Source organism: Durio zibethinus, chromosome 14, assembly GCF_047325235.1.
Source record: "Durio zibethinus cultivar Kanyao isolate XHJ-2024 chromosome 14, ASM4732523v1, whole genome shotgun sequence".
In the NCBI taxonomy this organism is placed as follows: domain Eukaryota; kingdom Viridiplantae; phylum Streptophyta; class Magnoliopsida; order Malvales; family Malvaceae; genus Durio; species Durio zibethinus.
Genome location: NC_143175.1, coordinates 5,200,122 through 5,216,907, shown reverse-complemented (window position 1 = coordinate 5,216,907; position 16,786 = coordinate 5,200,122). Strand labels below are relative to the sequence as shown.

At 32.3% G+C, this 16,786-nt stretch overlaps 2 protein-coding genes across 6 annotated transcripts; one reads left to right on the top strand and one right to left on the bottom strand.

Annotated features, from left to right (window-relative positions):
• Positions 1-2,384: 2,384 nt before the first annotated feature.
• Positions 2,385-12,183, top strand: LOC111295749 (uncharacterized). 2 transcript variants are annotated; one of them, XR_016327436.1, is made up of 9 exons: positions 2,436-3,109; positions 3,749-3,840; positions 3,992-4,692; positions 6,655-6,725; positions 8,629-8,718; positions 8,833-9,039; positions 9,235-9,315; positions 9,823-9,955; positions 11,559-12,183. XR_016327436.1 is itself a non-coding variant. In XM_022889450.2 (8 exons), exons 1-8 carry the CDS (start codon positions 2,741-2,743, stop codon positions 11,720-11,722), a joined length of 1,827 nt encoding a protein of 608 aa, XP_022745185.2. In that variant the 5' UTR covers positions 2,385-2,740; the 3' UTR covers positions 11,723-12,183. The 2 variants fall into 2 exon arrangements, 1 of the variants encoding a protein (XP_022745185.2); XM_022889450.2 differs by lacking the exon at positions 9,235-9,315 and having other exon boundaries at positions 2,385-3,109.
• Positions 12,184-12,535: 352 nt separating this feature from the next.
• LOC111295750 (uncharacterized) lies at positions 12,536-15,323 on the bottom strand. Of its 4 annotated transcripts, none has more exons than XM_022889452.2 (6): positions 15,193-15,323; positions 14,655-14,755; positions 14,463-14,540; positions 14,271-14,342; positions 14,089-14,201; positions 12,536-13,722 (listed from the first exon to the last, which is right to left on the bottom strand). In XM_022889452.2, the coding sequence occupies exons 1-6, from the start codon at positions 15,214-15,216 to the stop codon at positions 13,121-13,123; spliced, it is 990 nt and encodes a 329-aa protein (XP_022745187.1). In that variant the 5' UTR covers positions 15,217-15,323; the 3' UTR covers positions 12,536-13,120. The 4 variants fall into 4 exon arrangements, with proteins under 4 accessions (XP_022745187.1, XP_022745188.1, XP_022745189.1 ...); XM_022889453.2 differs by having other exon boundaries at positions 14,089-14,186; XM_022889454.2 differs by having other exon boundaries at positions 14,463-14,535.
• Positions 15,324-16,786: the final 1,463 nt, after the last annotated feature.

Here is a 16,786-nt window from a genome sequence, read left to right as displayed (position 1 = left end):
ACTAAGTTAGAATATGATTTAAGTTTGAATAAAAAAAACTTTTAGTACTTTAAAATTAAGTTATAACAACTCTTTTTTTTTGTCTAGAAATATAATTTAAGTTTGGATAAAAACTTTCAGTACCTTAAAATTAACTGCCTCTCCAGGGCAGCACAGCTTAGGAAACAAGCCTGAATGTGATGCAGATCCTGGTGCAGCCGAAAGGAGCATCACCTATGAAGTTGTTTCCTTTGCTTTCTTCCTCTTATCCAGTTTAACAGCAAAGACCCTCAAAGTTCAGCTCCACATTCACTGCTTCAATATCAACATCTCGTTTATGAAGTAAAAGGTTTTTAGAGGGTTCATGTTGTCCTTATCCTTCGGGGCATCGCTGTTGGGGATTCTCTTTTTGACCCTTTCCATGGTTAACGTCATCCAGATTCGCCTAGGAACGCTGTCCTGTGGGAGTGCTAATGCCATTCAAGCAGTGGCATCATTGTGTGCCATTGTTCTTATTGCTCTTGCCATTTACTTACCTTCCATCATCAATGTCATTTGGGTTAAATCACAAGAAACAAGTCAGGTTTGATTTAATCAATTTTTGTATGAAAAAAAAAAATCAAATTTAGTTTTTTAAATAAAAATATATATAGTTTCAACATTGTTGATATAAAAGTTTGGCGTGGCTAGGGGCTTTTTTTGGTGAGCAGTGATCTGTTGTACTAACATTATTGTTGTTGTTAAATGTCCTTGGTACTTACGTTTGGCCTTATTTCAACTTTTGTAATTTTCCTTTTGCAAAATTGATATCATCTCCCAAAAGTGAAAAATTTTGTTTTCCTTCCTCGATTTATTGTTTTTATCAAAGGGCAGCGGCAATGTTACTTTGAAGCTACCAAGTTTTTAATTCCAGCTCTCAAATCTTGGCCCGTAATTTTTTAATAAAAAATTATTAAATATATTTATAATAAAATTTTTAATTTTATAAATAGAATTAAGATAATAACACATATTTTTAAATATATATTTTTAAAAAATAATTTAAAAAATGTAAAATATATATTGTTACTTTAATTTCATTTATAAAATTAAAAAAATTTATCGTCAATATATTAAATTATTTTAATAATTATTTTAATTCTAATTATAAAATTTTAAAAAATTAGACACGTTTTATTTATTTTTATAATTATTTTTATTAGAATTTTACTTTCAAAAAATTTCTCTTATATTAAATTTAAAATACAAAAATTTAGACTTTTCAACAATTTTCAATGTTCTTTCATATTTGTTAATAATCTTTAAGCTTTTTTTTTTTTTGCCTAAATCTATAATTTTTATCAAACAAAAATCTTTTGTAGAAGAAAGAACGTAATACTCGAATTAAGATCCTATTCACATATCTCCATCACTGTTACAATTTGAGCTAAGCCTAAGCCAAATCCAAAGTAGTATAAATGAAAAGTTTTAAGCTTTATCTCTTCAACTTTACAACTAAGAAATTAAAGTGGTTTAATAATATCATCATCCCTCTTTTTTCAAGATTTTCTCGTCTCATAGCAAAAGGTGGAAAAAGAAAAAAATTTAAATTATATAAAATATTAAAATTTATATATTTTTATTATATTTTAAATAAAAATTATATATCATAATTTATATTAATATAAAAATATAAAATACATTATTTTTATTTTATTAAATTTATATATAATTATTATTAAAATTTTAAATTATATCACTTTCATAATCATACCATATCCATATTTATTATGATATCATATTTTAAATTTCCGATCTAAAATAAATCAAACAATTATGGATAATTCTCAACCGTTGAACACGAATTTATGAGTGTCTTGGTTGAGTTTGCACACCAGCTTTCTCGTGGTCCCAACTCCCATCAATGCATGGCGTGTGTGATTATAATATTTCTTCCTCTTTTGACGAAACGTTGCTTTCACAAAGAGAAAATAAAAATTTTTATCTTAAAAAAATAAGATAATTTTTTTTTTTTTGGATAAAATTTATGGTCTGATTTTGATTTCAAACAATGAAGACAAATTTTATGGGATGAAAGAGAGACATCCTTCGTCATATGGCAAAAATGTAAATGGCTTTCCTTTTTTTTTTTTTTGTTAATTTATATTTGATCATTATTACTGTTATATACTGTCATTATATAATAATATTATTTTATAAAAAAAATTAATTTCAAATATATTTTAAAAATTTTAAAATTAACTTTTATGAGATGTATTTTATAATATTTATATGTTGATATATTATAAATATAAATAAATTAAAAAGTAAACAATTATTTCAAAAGAAAATTGAAGATTGGCATTTATAAAAAAAAATTGAAAATTGGTGAAAAAGGAAAATTAAAGTAAAAATATGAAAAAAGTACAAAGAAAAAAAAAAGAGAAGAAAAAGAAAAGAAGAGTCTTTGTTTCTCTGCTGTCTTTCACGAGGTGTCAAACGTTCGGTGCTTTTCCTCTCATCTTCTTCCTCTTGCCTTCCAACTCTATTCTCTTTAACCGAAAAACAGAACCCCAATCTCTTATGATTTCTAGCGCCTTTCCTTTCGGACAAGACCCGATCATTTCCTTCCCCCCAAATCTGTGTTAGAAAATCTTTCTTTTCCTCCCAAACAAAACATTAGCATAACCCAACAAATAAAAAAAAAAAAAAAAACTTCAAGATCTCATTGAAGACCCATTTCAAAACGGATCTCAAAAAATGCTAATTTGAAGATTAAAAAATGGCTACTTGTCCCCAAAACTCAATCTTGTACAACGGCAGCCACTGTGCCTGCCAAGTTGGCCTCTTTCTCAACCTTACAGCCAACAGCTGCACTACCTATGACGGCAGTTCAGCTATAGAAACTGATTCTGGGATTGACTACTTTGCGGTGTCGTTTCCTGAGAACATTTTTTCATTTGATTCAATTAAGAAGTTTACTCAGTCTCAAGCTGTGTTCTTGGAAGCTACTCTTATAATGTTGCTTTCTTGGCTCGTATTTTGCTTCTTCTTACGGTTTACAAAGCTTGGTGATGGAAGAAATGTTTGGTTTAAGATTAGGTGGTGGATTAGTCGCTTGGATGTTTGCTTTGCTACTAGGCATTGGCTGGTTAGTCCTTTTTGTCTCCTCTGAGTAATGAATTATTTTCTTTTTGGTTTATTTCTTTTGGATTAGAACACGAAAAGGGCACCTCGCTTTTCTAGGATAACTGATGTTTAATCTTAAAGTTTCAGGTTCTAACTATTCAAGTCGGTACTGATAACTAATAATGGTTCTTTTCTTTTTTCCATTCTCTAAATGAATTTGTTTTTGTCATTCCTGAGTGGGATTTCTTTTTTGTAGTCAGCAAGTACATATAGGGTGATAGCACGCTCAATTTAGTGAGTTGGTTGTGATTTTGATTGTCTTGAAAATTTGGGGTGACCTAGAGATTGATTTTTTGTTGGCTCTGTAAGAAGTCCTCTTTAATGTGTTTTATTGAAAAGCATTTAAATTTTGCATACTTGGAACTGGGTGTATTATTGTTGAAACAGGTCATTTGGATCTTACTTAGGAAGGTTGAAAGATAGAATTGTTGCGCTTGTCTAATGTTATTGATAGTAGTACATGATGGTTTCAAAATTCTTGTGACTAAGGAATGATTCTGATTTCTGACAATAAAAGTCTGTACATCTAAGGAATGAACTTTTCTGTACTTTCTTTACCTAAATATGATAATGCTTTAATTTGCATCATTCTTTTATATAGGATGATCAGAAATTGGTTGTGAAACGGAAAACAGAACTTGGTGGAACTTTCTCAATTGCCAGCTGGATACTTTTCACTGGGTTGTTTGCTGCGTGAGTGAGGATAACATCCTTTTGTTACTAGCATTTGAATTTCTCAATGCAAGCATTTGATGTTCAAATTCTTATGGATGTTTTCTTTTACCCTTTTGACACATGAGTACACATTGACTTATTACCCTCCCCCCTCCATGATGTTTCTTAGGTTGCTTTACCAAATCATAGCAAAGAGAAACATTGAAATGCATAACGTGAAAGCTACAAATGCACCTGACCTAGCCTCCTTCAGGAATGACATGGAATTTAATATGACCACTGTTTCTAGTATGAGCTGCTCAAACTTGCAACGTCCCACTACCTTACTTACTGGAAGTTCTGGCTTCATTGAAGGAAAAGTTTTCCCTATTTCAAATTTTTTAAACTTTTCATGTTATAACACAAGCTTGGGGCCAACCATAACTCTCAAGTGCAGCAATTGCCAACTCAGTCAAGACTATATGTCCATTTCATGGCAGTTTGTCGATCTTCCAAACAGTCCTGCAAGTGCTGTAGGTTTTCAGTTCAATGCAACTGCAAAAGATCATACTAGGAGAGGTCATGTGAGTTTTGTTAGTGGAACACTGAAGAATGGAAGCAATTTTGATAAGAGCCCAGTTACATTCAGAGGGGTGGACACAAACATATTGATATTCAATTTATTTCCTCGTATATACCGCAGTGCAAATGATCTGAAGCTAATCCAACCTCTCTTTCATGAATTTGTCCCGGGGTCAATTTTGCGTAATACATCTCAGCTCCAGGCATCACTTGAGAGTGCTAATGATGGACAAATCAACACCACATTATATGTCAACTATCTTTCTTCCTACATCATTGAGATTGAAAATCAAAACATAATAGGTGCTGGTGAGTATTTTGCTTTGCCTGTTTATCTGTGATTTAGTCTTTCACATATTTCATCAGCTGCTAGTGGATAACTTTATGCTCTTCCTTCCATTATGATATCCCCTAGACATTTATGACATTCAATGCACTGTATCCTCAGTGGAATGCCTTGCAACATATTTATAAACTTGAAATCATCGGGTAATAAATCTTGCTGGAATCAATAGTGGAATATCAGCCAAGATGTTCCATACTTAAAGCTTATGCTGAAGATACATGCCCTATTTTGGATCTTTGCTGCTTAACAAGTTGGTTCACTTACTGCATGATAGATTTCCATAATAACTAATTTTTCAACTGCCTGCAGAACTGCCAGCTCTTCAGAGAATTTACTGACTGTTGTTAATTACTGTTGTTTTCATTCTCCTTTTTCTCCTTTTACTTTCAATGATTGTTTTGTTCTTTTTCTCGTCTTAAGCTATCTATTGTGCAGATAGATTGTTATAGTATCTCCTGGCAATTTCTTGTAGATAACATTGATTAACTATGTGTTCTTGTGAACATATGTTACTAGTATCGTTTTCATGCTTGCCACCATATTCCAGGAGAATCTGTTTTATTCTGAAATAATTTCTTTCAAATTTATGGATCCTGTAGATTCCATCCAAGATGGCCTTCTCCAAGTAAACTGCAACTTTGTTTAGAAATTTCATTTTTTATCAGCTTAATCATCAAATATTGATATTTGACACTCCATATTATGATAGCCATGTTTGTCATTATAACTTTTGTTGCTTTACTTTATTGGCATCTTGTATGTTCATGTGTTGGGAGTATGTTGGACGTATCTTACTTTGTTATGTGATTTTTCTTTAGGCAGAATGTTATGACAATCAACCTCCTGAAATAAGATGCTTTGGAAACTTAATGTGTTTGATATTTGGGAGAGTTGAGACTATTTAAGGTTACAGGCTCAGATATCTGTGTTATTTCTTTAATCACTTTACCAACTTGACTTACCTGAAAGAATCCTTTATGGGTACTATTAGGAGAGGATTGTGTTTTGATTGAACTGGCTTCTAATTAAGGTTTTCACATGCTTTGCTGTTTCTTTTTGAATCCCTCTTTATTCTAGTGAAGGATGGGGTTGCCTTGCCTTACCCTTTGATTTGTAAATAGTAAAATGATCTGTTAGGAAGATGAACTCAATCATTTGTATTGTTCTAGATTTTTTAGTTCTTTGTGCATGGTGAATGTTGCTTCATCATAAAGTTTGTTCTGGAGATAGGAAAGTTTAATTTAGTAAAAGTTTGCCATTAGTAAAAAGGCAGCTAGAACAAGATTTTAAACAAAGTGCAGTTGTGTTGATAGCTTGATCATGGTTTATGGACATTTCAAGTCCGTGCTTATAGATTTCAAACATTTCTTTGAGCTGTAATTAAGGAATGCATGATAAGATAGTTACCTCTTTGTGAATGATTTATAAGTTTCTTTACTCTTGTAGAATCCTTTGGTTTCAGGGAGCATGATAAGACTTTATGACCTATGAGGATCTTGAAAATTTTGTTTAATGGAATTACCGTTCTATTGTTTCACTTTGCTGTAGGGACATCCTTCATTACTAATTATCTTTAATCAAATGCATAATTTTTTATCTTATTCCTATGCTGTTTTCTACCTTCTAGGGCCTTTTTTATTTTTAACGGAGCCAAATTCTTTGGTCTTTCTTTTCCCTTCAAAGTTGTCATCCTTGTTTTTCTTCTTAGATGAATATAATAAAAGACGTTGGGCAAGAAAATTTTGTATCTGTTGAATTACACTTCATCATGTGCCAAAGCTAACAAAGCCCTTACCTCTATGTGGTTTGAAAGCATGTGGTTTAATTTTGGTTGCTGTTCTGTGGATTGCATTATTCCATGGGATTAATTGAAGTACATCTCTACTCTGATATATTAACCCAGTATTGTTTTCTTCAACTTGCAGTGGGCTTCCTTGCAGATCTTGGTGGGCTATATTGCATTAGTATGGGGATATTTCTCTATCTCTTGGTGCAAGTAATTGCTGTCCCTCTTGAATTTATCATTTTGTTCTTTCTTTCTTCCTTCACCCTTGGTTTTCTCGATATAGTATAAAGATTCAAGTATAGATGATCAAGAACCTTATATTGTCTAGAACTGGTACTGTTAAGTTTTATTTTTACCTTTTTTTGGATGAAGAGAGAGATGCTTTTATTCAGTTTTTCTTTAATTTTAGTGGTTAGCATATTTTGGTTTGTTCTAGTTTTCTAGGTGTGGGCTGTGCATTTGTGTTTTCATCATTTAGGCCGTTTTATGTGAAAGTATGACACCCCAGAGTTATGGGATGTATAAGGCTTAGTTTGTTATTGTTGTTTTTTTTTTTTTTTTGAAAGATCTTGTTGTTGTTTATGTGAAAGTATGACATATTTAGAAAAATACAAGTTTGTAGGTATTCATAATGAATGGATGTGATCCTGTTCATGTGTTAATCTTGTGCTTTTCTGATTATATGCAATACAAATAAAGGTATTTTTTTCTAGGAGAGGGGGTTGGCGAGATAAAGTGATAGTTATCAGTTTATGCTTTCACATTTTTGCTTCAAACAAAAGCTGTAGTAAAGTAACTGTTTATATAAGAAATGGGCATTTTCAGAAACTTCTGCTTAACTTTCTCTTTGAATATATATGTGTGTGTGTGTATATATATATGTATATATATATTTCATTAAAGGAGGACATTGTTGCGAAAGTCATATAACTTGTCTTTTCCATTCTTGTCCACAGTTCAATCAAAGTAAGAAAATGACATATCTATTCCTTTACTTTCCAGTCATTTTAAAACATTCAAATAAGGGAAACTGTGATACTTTCATTTCCTTCCCCTGCTTTCTTCCCATACCAGTCCTTTTTCTTTCCACAAAACTACCAAAACTAGGTGCAAGCCTAGGATTAACTTTTTCTTTTCCTTATTATTATTACTGTCAGCACTCAAAATCAAAATCTAGACTATTAATCAGACCCGAAGCATCTAAAACCCTTGAAAGCCCTTTCCATAAAACCTAATCCAACCCACGACCATTGGCCATCAAAAGCTAATATTGCACGTTCAAGTTATTATTCACATTCCAGTATGAGCAGTTGGTTTGCTCACTTTTGACATTTTTGCAGCTTTATAAGCTTTTCTGTCCTAAATTAATAACTATTGAGATATTGTCCGTTACATAACCACATTAACAAATTACTAGTTTTTGGCCATTGCATAGCTACTTGTCAAATTAGTGTAACTTACCATTGCACCTGCTCTTATTTCTCCCTTCCACTTGGTCACCTGAGTTTCCCACATTATATTTTGGCATATGCATGATTTTGTACTTTAGTATAGAGCTTGTAGCAAAGTTTCAAAGTAATTAATAATATAGCTGGGTTCCTTATTTTGCTTCTTTTCCAGCTCATAAGTTTTGTTTCTAATGTAAAGAAGAAACAAGGTGTGTTTCTTGTTCTCTATTTTTCTTGAGAAACATAGATATCTGATAACATCTAATCTAAGCATAAAGCTAATAACTCCCGTTCTCTATATTTGAACATCACAATGAAAGAAAAGAAATCATTATCTTAATTCTTGCATAAGTAATTATTTTAAGTTTCCTTCCCCATCCATAAATGAGTTTTACTCTATTGAAAAGGGTGCTTGATTATGTTTTAAAAATGTGGAGACTGTTTGTAAATAGAATATAGAAAGCACATGAGTAGTTGTCTAGTTACAGTTTTGCCAGCCAGAAATGCATCTTTAGGGTCTTAATTTTGTTCCAGGATACTAAGTAAATTATATTTGCTTGAAACAGTCCCCAAGTTTTTAGTACTTTTATTAGTCTTTTTTCAAATTAAAAAAAAAAACTTTTTAATCCAATGAATCCAATATTCCTAACCTTCTTAGTTTGTAGTTTGAGTACAGAATAAAAAGGCTCCGCAATGAAGATAGCGTTTTACGGAAGATCAGAAATAAACGAAAAGCTCAAGAGCACTGGGATAAAGTAATTTCTTTCTCATAGGAACATGCATCTTATGTTCTATTAATCGGTCGAGTCTTTCTCTCTTATTTAGTCCTTAATTTAATTGAGCTGACTCAATGTTTTTTTCTTAACCAGGTGAGAAAATATGTCATGTATACGTGGGGTTGCAGCACAATGGATGTTGATAACTACTCTAAAAAGGAATCAGGTTGTGGCCATTTCATGATTCCATCGGCCTATGGTAATGGATCAATTCGTGGAGATGGGTCATCAATGAAGCGAAGGCAGCTAAGTAATATCGACATAAGTTTTAGCAAGCGAGTCAGCTTCCCTAGTGAAAAGGTAGGCTCTATCAATTTCCTTTCCAACATCTACCTAATTTTGCATTTTCTTCTTTTATTAAACTAGTTAACCAAAATGAAATATTCTTTTCATTCTTCCCTTGATGCTTTTTCAATCTCTTCAACTTTTCCTGCAAAGTTGCTGGATAGTTTTCATTACTTTAATTCTACATATTCAAGACGTAAAATCTTGCAGAAACACACTCGAGATGTAAAATCTTGCACAGCACGATCTATACCTAGCCCTGAAGGGAGGTTCTATTGAAGAAGTGAACCTGTATGTTATTGTTCTTTCATTGTTGTTAACAAGAGGGATCTTGATTGACATGTCATGTAAAATATTTTAGTATATTAGTCATCTTCTTCCTCTCTCCTTCTTCACTTAATTTATTTATTTGTTTGTTTTGAATGTTTAACCTGACTTTCCATACTCCACTCATTTAAAGAAGTCTTGGTTAACACAAGTTACCTGTAATTGGTAATATTTCTGTTATTGATGACTAAGCTATTTACTCTTACTAGATGCACTATTGCTAGTAATAGTGTGTGTGAATTAGTCTTACCTAAAATTGCAACTCGTGTCCAACCAAAGTATCAAGTAATACTACATGCATAACACGTATTTCTACCAAGTTAAGATGGACGCATTCGTTCCAAATTTAAGATAAATTTTAGCTGTTTATCAGTTTATGCAAATAATGTTAGCCACCCTATCACAGATTTTGGACCCGAACAATGCATTACTTGTACGCATAGGTTTCTAAATCCAAAGTTTTCTCTGCAGGTCCTCAAACATGATATGCCTGGATCCACAAAGGACAAGAGAAAACGTTGTGTTGGTTCCAATGATGCAGTTGCTGTCCTGCATCAAGCATTTACTTTTGATGATGATATAATTCCCCCACCACCAATGCTAGGTAAGAACTAATTTGTAGGTTTGCCTTATTAGCATTATTTTCATTATATGCTGCACAAAAAGGCACAATTGTAGTTAATCGGTGCTGCTGATATCTATTTTCTCTATTTCCTTATCCCTTAAACCTTGTCTTCAGTTTGTTCGATCAATAAGCATTAAACTTTTTAGTGACAAAAAAATAGTCAATTTTTTTGTCAAATCATACTTAGAATTGTACTTATTGCTATGCAGAAGAGTGGTTTTTTTTTTTTTTGGGGGGGGGGGGATGCTTTTTGAATGAGTTTTCTTTTATTACTTAATGGAGCTCCAGTCTCCTGGAAGTGTTACATCACTGCTTTCTGTTTAACGAAAGACTCAAACATTGATAATAACAAATCCCAGTGCCTTAATTATCAGCTTCTATTCAAAACAGAAGTAGAAAAAAAACTTTAACTGCAATTTCGCCTGTAATATTTTCAAATTTCAAGTGGCAAGATACTGCATAGACCAATGGGCAACAAAAAATTCTTTATCATGCTTTAGACTGGCATAGATCCTCATGCAAGCAGAGCCAATCTCCTACTTTCTTCTATTTAAGAATTTCAGTGAACTTTAGCAGACTTGATAGTTATGGCATTCTGAACATCCTGTAATTGTGGACCTTTGAGACAGGATTTTGATGAAACCATTCTTCTCTGACCTTAATATAGGCATTTCCAAACCTCAAACAAGGGACTAATTAGTAAGAATGCGTAAGCAAGAATGTTTGAAGTAAGATTTTTATTTTGGTTAAGATTACCAGACCCTTAATTGTTGCCTTTATGCTTTGATTGTACCTTTGTGGTTAAAAAGTTGTGTGTTTGCCAAAGAGTATGGTTAGAGAGGCTTTTCATTAGAAGGGCATAAATTGGTTCTAGAACTAATAATCACAACTGGGAGAGTTTAATTTTGCTTCCTTTTGGAATGCCAGCTCTTAGGGCTACCTTTGTGATAACTATAAATTTGCAATGAGGCATCAAGTTTTCCTTTTGACTTTTCATTGATTAAGTTATAAGAAAACATTGACTTATGACTTATCACCAACAAATAAAACTTCATCGCCTGTCTGCTGCTCTGTGCATGTTAGTGTTTGATTTGCTATTGGACTGTCTGATTGGTTTGGTTGAAAGCTAGAATAAGAGCTTGATCGAAAATACTGATTGAAAATGTGCCTTTCAATGGCTTTTGGAATTTAAATTTTGTCAAGGTTCTGACAGTGGACTACTTTTCCCTTGTTGACTCTGCCTCTCTTAGTTTTGCTTCCTCATTTATAACAATTGCAAAAGTTTCTCTTTCCAGAGTTCAAGCATGTGATTGTGTAGGGTGATTAAATAACTAATACATCAATGTGACTTCTGTCATTGTTGTCCAATTGTTATTGCACTTGTATCTCAAGGTAATTTGCTTGGAAATGATCTGAAGGTCCATTTTGAAACTGCCTATTATACACAGACCTTTCAATATGATGAATTGAAACTCTATGCCTTTGTGGTGTGTTCCTCCAAAACCCTTGATAGGGATTTATTAAAACCAACATAATTTATGTTAGAGTTTCTCTTTATAATCCTTCCCCTTACTCGATGCAGAATTGAAGTCTGGTTCTGAGATTGAGTTGTCCAATATACAGAAGAATTTTCAACGGTTGTATGACTACAATGTAATGCTCAGAGAGAAGCTTGTAGCTACCCAGTCTTTGCTTGGTGCTTTGGCTGCTAAGTCCTCATCTCCGAGAGCAGAAAGGCAAACATGACATGCCGAATTTATCCAATTGAAAGGGGTTTTTTTCTTGTCATTGCCCAGGAGTTTCTGCAACCTTCTACAGACATGTTTGGCATCGAAGTAAAAGGGTGATTTAGCTTCGATCCTACATCTATGCCTTCTTTGTCTCTACTGTCTTAACCAACCCTAGTCAAGACCAGTGCAACAGGCAAAGTGATTGATTTCTAAAGGACAACTATTGGATCTAGCAGATCCATAGCTCACATAATTCAGTTTCAGTGTGACATGGTTGCAGTATGTTGCTTTCTTATGGAGCCTAATGCCGCAGGAGATGCTCTTTAGAACCATAATACCCAGGTTTTCTGTTGTAAGTTTTGTATCATATACCGAAAGGAGAATATAAGAGGGTTATCGTCATTTTCAAAATGGGTTTTGAGCTGTAATGAATTGTCATTTCCATATCTATTTATTTGTTAATTTCATTTATTTTAATGTGATTAGTTCCACCTCAACCATAGATGGAGAGGATTTATAGTAAGGGCAGCAACTATTGGATGTAAACAATTTACTACCAAATGCTGGAACTAACAGGGGTTATCCTAGAGTTTAGGAGGAAGAATTAGCAGCTTGATTTATTGCTTACTTTGAAAGAAGATTGAATAAATCATTTGGGTATCATGTAATTGGATGCCTCACAACATCTTAGACTATGGAATGGTGTTTACCGTTTATTTACACTTTTGAATGCCATGGAATAGACTGAAAACGTTCATACAAAAGGCTTGTGCAAGTCTTTGGTATAACTGATACGCAAGTGTGGGTTTTAAAGAATATAACCAGACAATGCCATCAAGATCTAAGTGTGTTTTCATAATTACCCTAGGAATTAAACCTGGTTAATGTTTTCTATGCATATAATACAAGTGATTCCTTGTCTATAACATAGTTTCCTATACTCACAAGCGCACGGTTTCTAAGTTACCTATACTCACAGGCTCGCGGTTTCTATCTCTCGAACAAGTACTATAACAGACTACAGATTATTCTCACAAATCTTACACGGGGGAGAATGACTCCTTTCGACCAGCACATATGACTCCTGCACAGCTTAGATGCGTCTTGTAGTCCATGAAAAACAGATTGCCCGTGACTCTCATCCGATGCAAACCAGTTTACAAAGCTTCATAAATTGTCATAGAAAAACTTATGCCATGAGGAGATGGCAATGTTGCCAGACGCAATTACGAAAGACTCAATCAAACAGCTATCAGGCCACCTCACTTTTCTCATTTGACAGTAGTATTAACATGAAGCTCCATCCTTTACCAGTAGTAGGTTGGAAGAAAAAGGTAATGAGCTCCTTATCTACTGCACCAAGTTCAACAGAAGAAATAAATGATCCATATGTTAACTTGAAATGCACTCAATCTTACTCATTGTCAATTGTTTTCCTTTCACTGCCTTTCAAAAGAACACCATCCTTGGCTGAGTGCAAACCTAAAGCATGAGCAAACATTCTCTTCGCAGCTCCAACATGTTCTTCTTTTGAGAACCCTTTGTTAACTCTATTTCGACCTCTTCCAGGTATGCTAGCATCAGTAGGCCTCTGTTGAGCTGGTTCATTAGAAACATTCCTCTCACTAACTACCGAAGCATTATGTTTATGTGCATTGCTATTTGCTTTACCATATGCATCCACAGTTTGGACCGGCACAAAATCAGTATCTTGATAAGTTTCAGTTCTCAAATTATTATCAACTTTATCCTTATCTTGAATGCTCAGTTCATTAGATTGCCCTTCGTGGTCTTTACAATCCCTAGTATTATCATCTTGATTGCATGAGTTTATTTTTTGGCCCAAAGCATGTGCAATCATTCGACGAGCCACGATAGGCACAGTTCGTGGCTTCTGCTTAACAGATTCTTGTATCTCTCCAACATCCATTGAAAAAATCCGCTCCCGAGCAGCCAAATAAGCTGCTTCTCGTGCCTCAAGACTAAGCTCAAAAGAAGGCAAGTTTGTCTCCATTACTGAAAAAAGAAAAGACAATTTTTCAGGTCTCAATGTCCAGGTACTCAACACCTTCATGTTATTACATAATCAATTAACAGAAAATAGGTATATATGCAGACAAAATTTTTGGAATAATAGGCAACAAAATAAAAAGAAAAAAAGTTAGTCAATCCTATGACTTCTTATATGAATCAGGATTCAGGACCACTTAACATGCTTCCTAATCCTCTATAAGTAAACCGAAAAAAAAAAATTGTAAAGAAAAGAAGATATTCTCAGCTATACATGTTATTCTCAAAACTTGCCAATGACTTGATCAACAGGGGGATCATGAACCAGTACCCTAAACAGTGCCTTAAACAAGTGAACATGAAGAATTTTACCTGGTGGAGTTTCTTCTCTCGTTAATATATGGCGTGATGTTGTGAGAGACTGAGGCTCATCGCACTGCCATAAAATATCACTAACAAGAATGGAAGGTCTGCAAGACAAGATGCTGCCAGGTCATGAGCACCATAATAACTAAATGTCCAAAAACCTGACAGTTAGGATACAAATTACATACATTGATGTCTCTGGGCATCGTTGCAAAACTAAATGCCGATCGTCTCCTTCACCAATGGACTCATGAGCAAATCTAGCACAATTTAACAAAACATCAGTATTAAAAGATAACTCTGAAAACTCCACAGCTCCAAATTCAACTCAGATGATAAATAAAATACGTCTGATTATCTAATAAAAACAAAAGGATTACCCAAATATATCTGCAAGACGATGTAGGAGAAGTCGATTGTATGAATTCATAGGTTCCAACTCTAGGATCCCATCTGAGCTGCAATCCAGCATATTATCATTCAAAATGCTCATAACTGAGAGAGATTGAGACACGTGCAAAATATGAAATTCCCCTGAATTTGTTGCATGTGAATGTGGGCTATTAAGTTACCTTGTATCATCCTGAAGGAAATTAATGAAAGCATCTTCCATTGAGAGCACTAGATGCTTGCAAGGAAGATTGTCCTTGACTAGAAATGCCAATTCCTCCACCTGCATCTTAAACATATTAGTCCCACTATAGTTGTTGCCTTGGATAATTACATTTTACAGCAAAATACATAGTATAATAAAGAATTAAAGCATGTTTTGTTGCAATTGAATTACCAAAGCAAACTTCCACTGAATTAATAAGAAATATAAATATAATTTTTTTTATAAATTCAATTATTTAGTAGAAATTTGAGTTTTAAAGAAACAATGAGTATAGAAGCAGAATTTTCAGTTTTGAGCACTAAAAATCAATAATTATGGGTAAAAGTACAGAAATTAATAAGACCCAGAAAGCCAACATGGGTTATTATCAAGTGTTACAAACGAATTGTGATCATTCTGATTAAAAAAAAAAAAAAGCAATGCAGCAAAACTATTACACATAATTCAACACGAAAAAAAAAAACAAAAACAGTTTGAGATAGAGAGAAGCTAACCATAGCGAACTGGGTGACGCTCATGTTTGAAAAATTTTATAGGACAAACAGCCTCAGAAATTCTAGGGCGGGCGAGGAGAGAGAGAGAGAGAGAAATAAACGGAGAAAATTGTTCGCAGATCCGCGAGAGCAAGTTATACTGTTTTTTTCTTTCTTTTTATTTTAATTTTGTTTGGACAATTGCAATGTAGCCTTTGATATTTGACTTATATCTCGTTCTGGCGCTTCGACTTCTAAAACTATCAATTTAGTCCTTATGAGGGAATTGGTTTGCTAGATTGTGCTCATACATACTCTAGGAATTAAATGTAGGCTTTTCTATGCCTTTCTATCTAGTTATTGAGTTTTTTTTTTTTTTGTTTAGATATTTTCGCAAAAATTATATGATTTTATGGTTGTTATTAAAGATTTGTTGTAGTAATTTGATTTATAAGAGGTAATGGTTGTGATTTATTGTATCAAAGATCAATTTATGGGTTATGGAGTCTGTTTTTATTTTTCTACGGTTAATATTCTTTAGAGAATTATCAATATTAAAAATGGTATGACAACTAAGTTTAGCTGTGTCATGTTGGTTTATAAATGAGCTTTTTAGCTTTTGAGTGAATTTATATATTTTTTTATATGATAATAAAATTATACTTTTGATATTTTTTGGTAATTTATAAAATAAAATATATTAAATATTTAAATTATTGATAGATAAATTATATTTAATTATTGATTAGCAAAAATAATAAAAATAAATTAAGATTTTAAGTTAAATACAAATTCAATTAACAAAATAAATTATTATAGGTATAAAATAAATATATAAGTAAATATATATTATATAAGTGAATCATAGACAATAAGAATGAAAAATAAAATAATAATCTTGTATTTTATAATATCTTTTCTATATATGTATGTTAATATATTTTTTAAGGATTAATAATTTATTTAGTAGATTCAATTACTTATTTTCTTTAACTACAAAAATTATATATATATATATATATACATTATTTTACTTTCATTTGTCTCTGACATGTTATTTTTAATAATAATAGATAAATGATTTTAAAAATAATTAAAAATTTGAAGAACTATTAATGAGTTGTGCTTGATCCATCTCAATACAAAAAATAGTGTTGTGTTTGGTAATGTACAAGTCTTTAAGGTTACAACTTACATGCAATACTTAGTATACTCTTAATTTTTATAAATCGTATTAATATGATATATTAAAATATAGTATTGGATTGACACAATTTATTAACACAATGATTAATATCAAAACAAGTTAAGTCGGACCAATTGACCCATTAAACATCTCTAATTTAATATAAAAATGTATAACATAATTTGATAACAGTAATTATTAATATTTGGTTGGAGGATATTGAAACATATACTAAAGTTATTCCCTTCAAAATTAAAACCTAATTGTTAGATAATTCATATTTATAATAAATTATAATGAATTTGACTTTATGTTAAAACTACCTTACATTCATCAAATCTAATAACACAATAAATAAAGAAACTAAATAAAGGTCTATCAAATAAGAAAATAAATAAATAAATAAAGACCTCTGTTAACTTTACATTT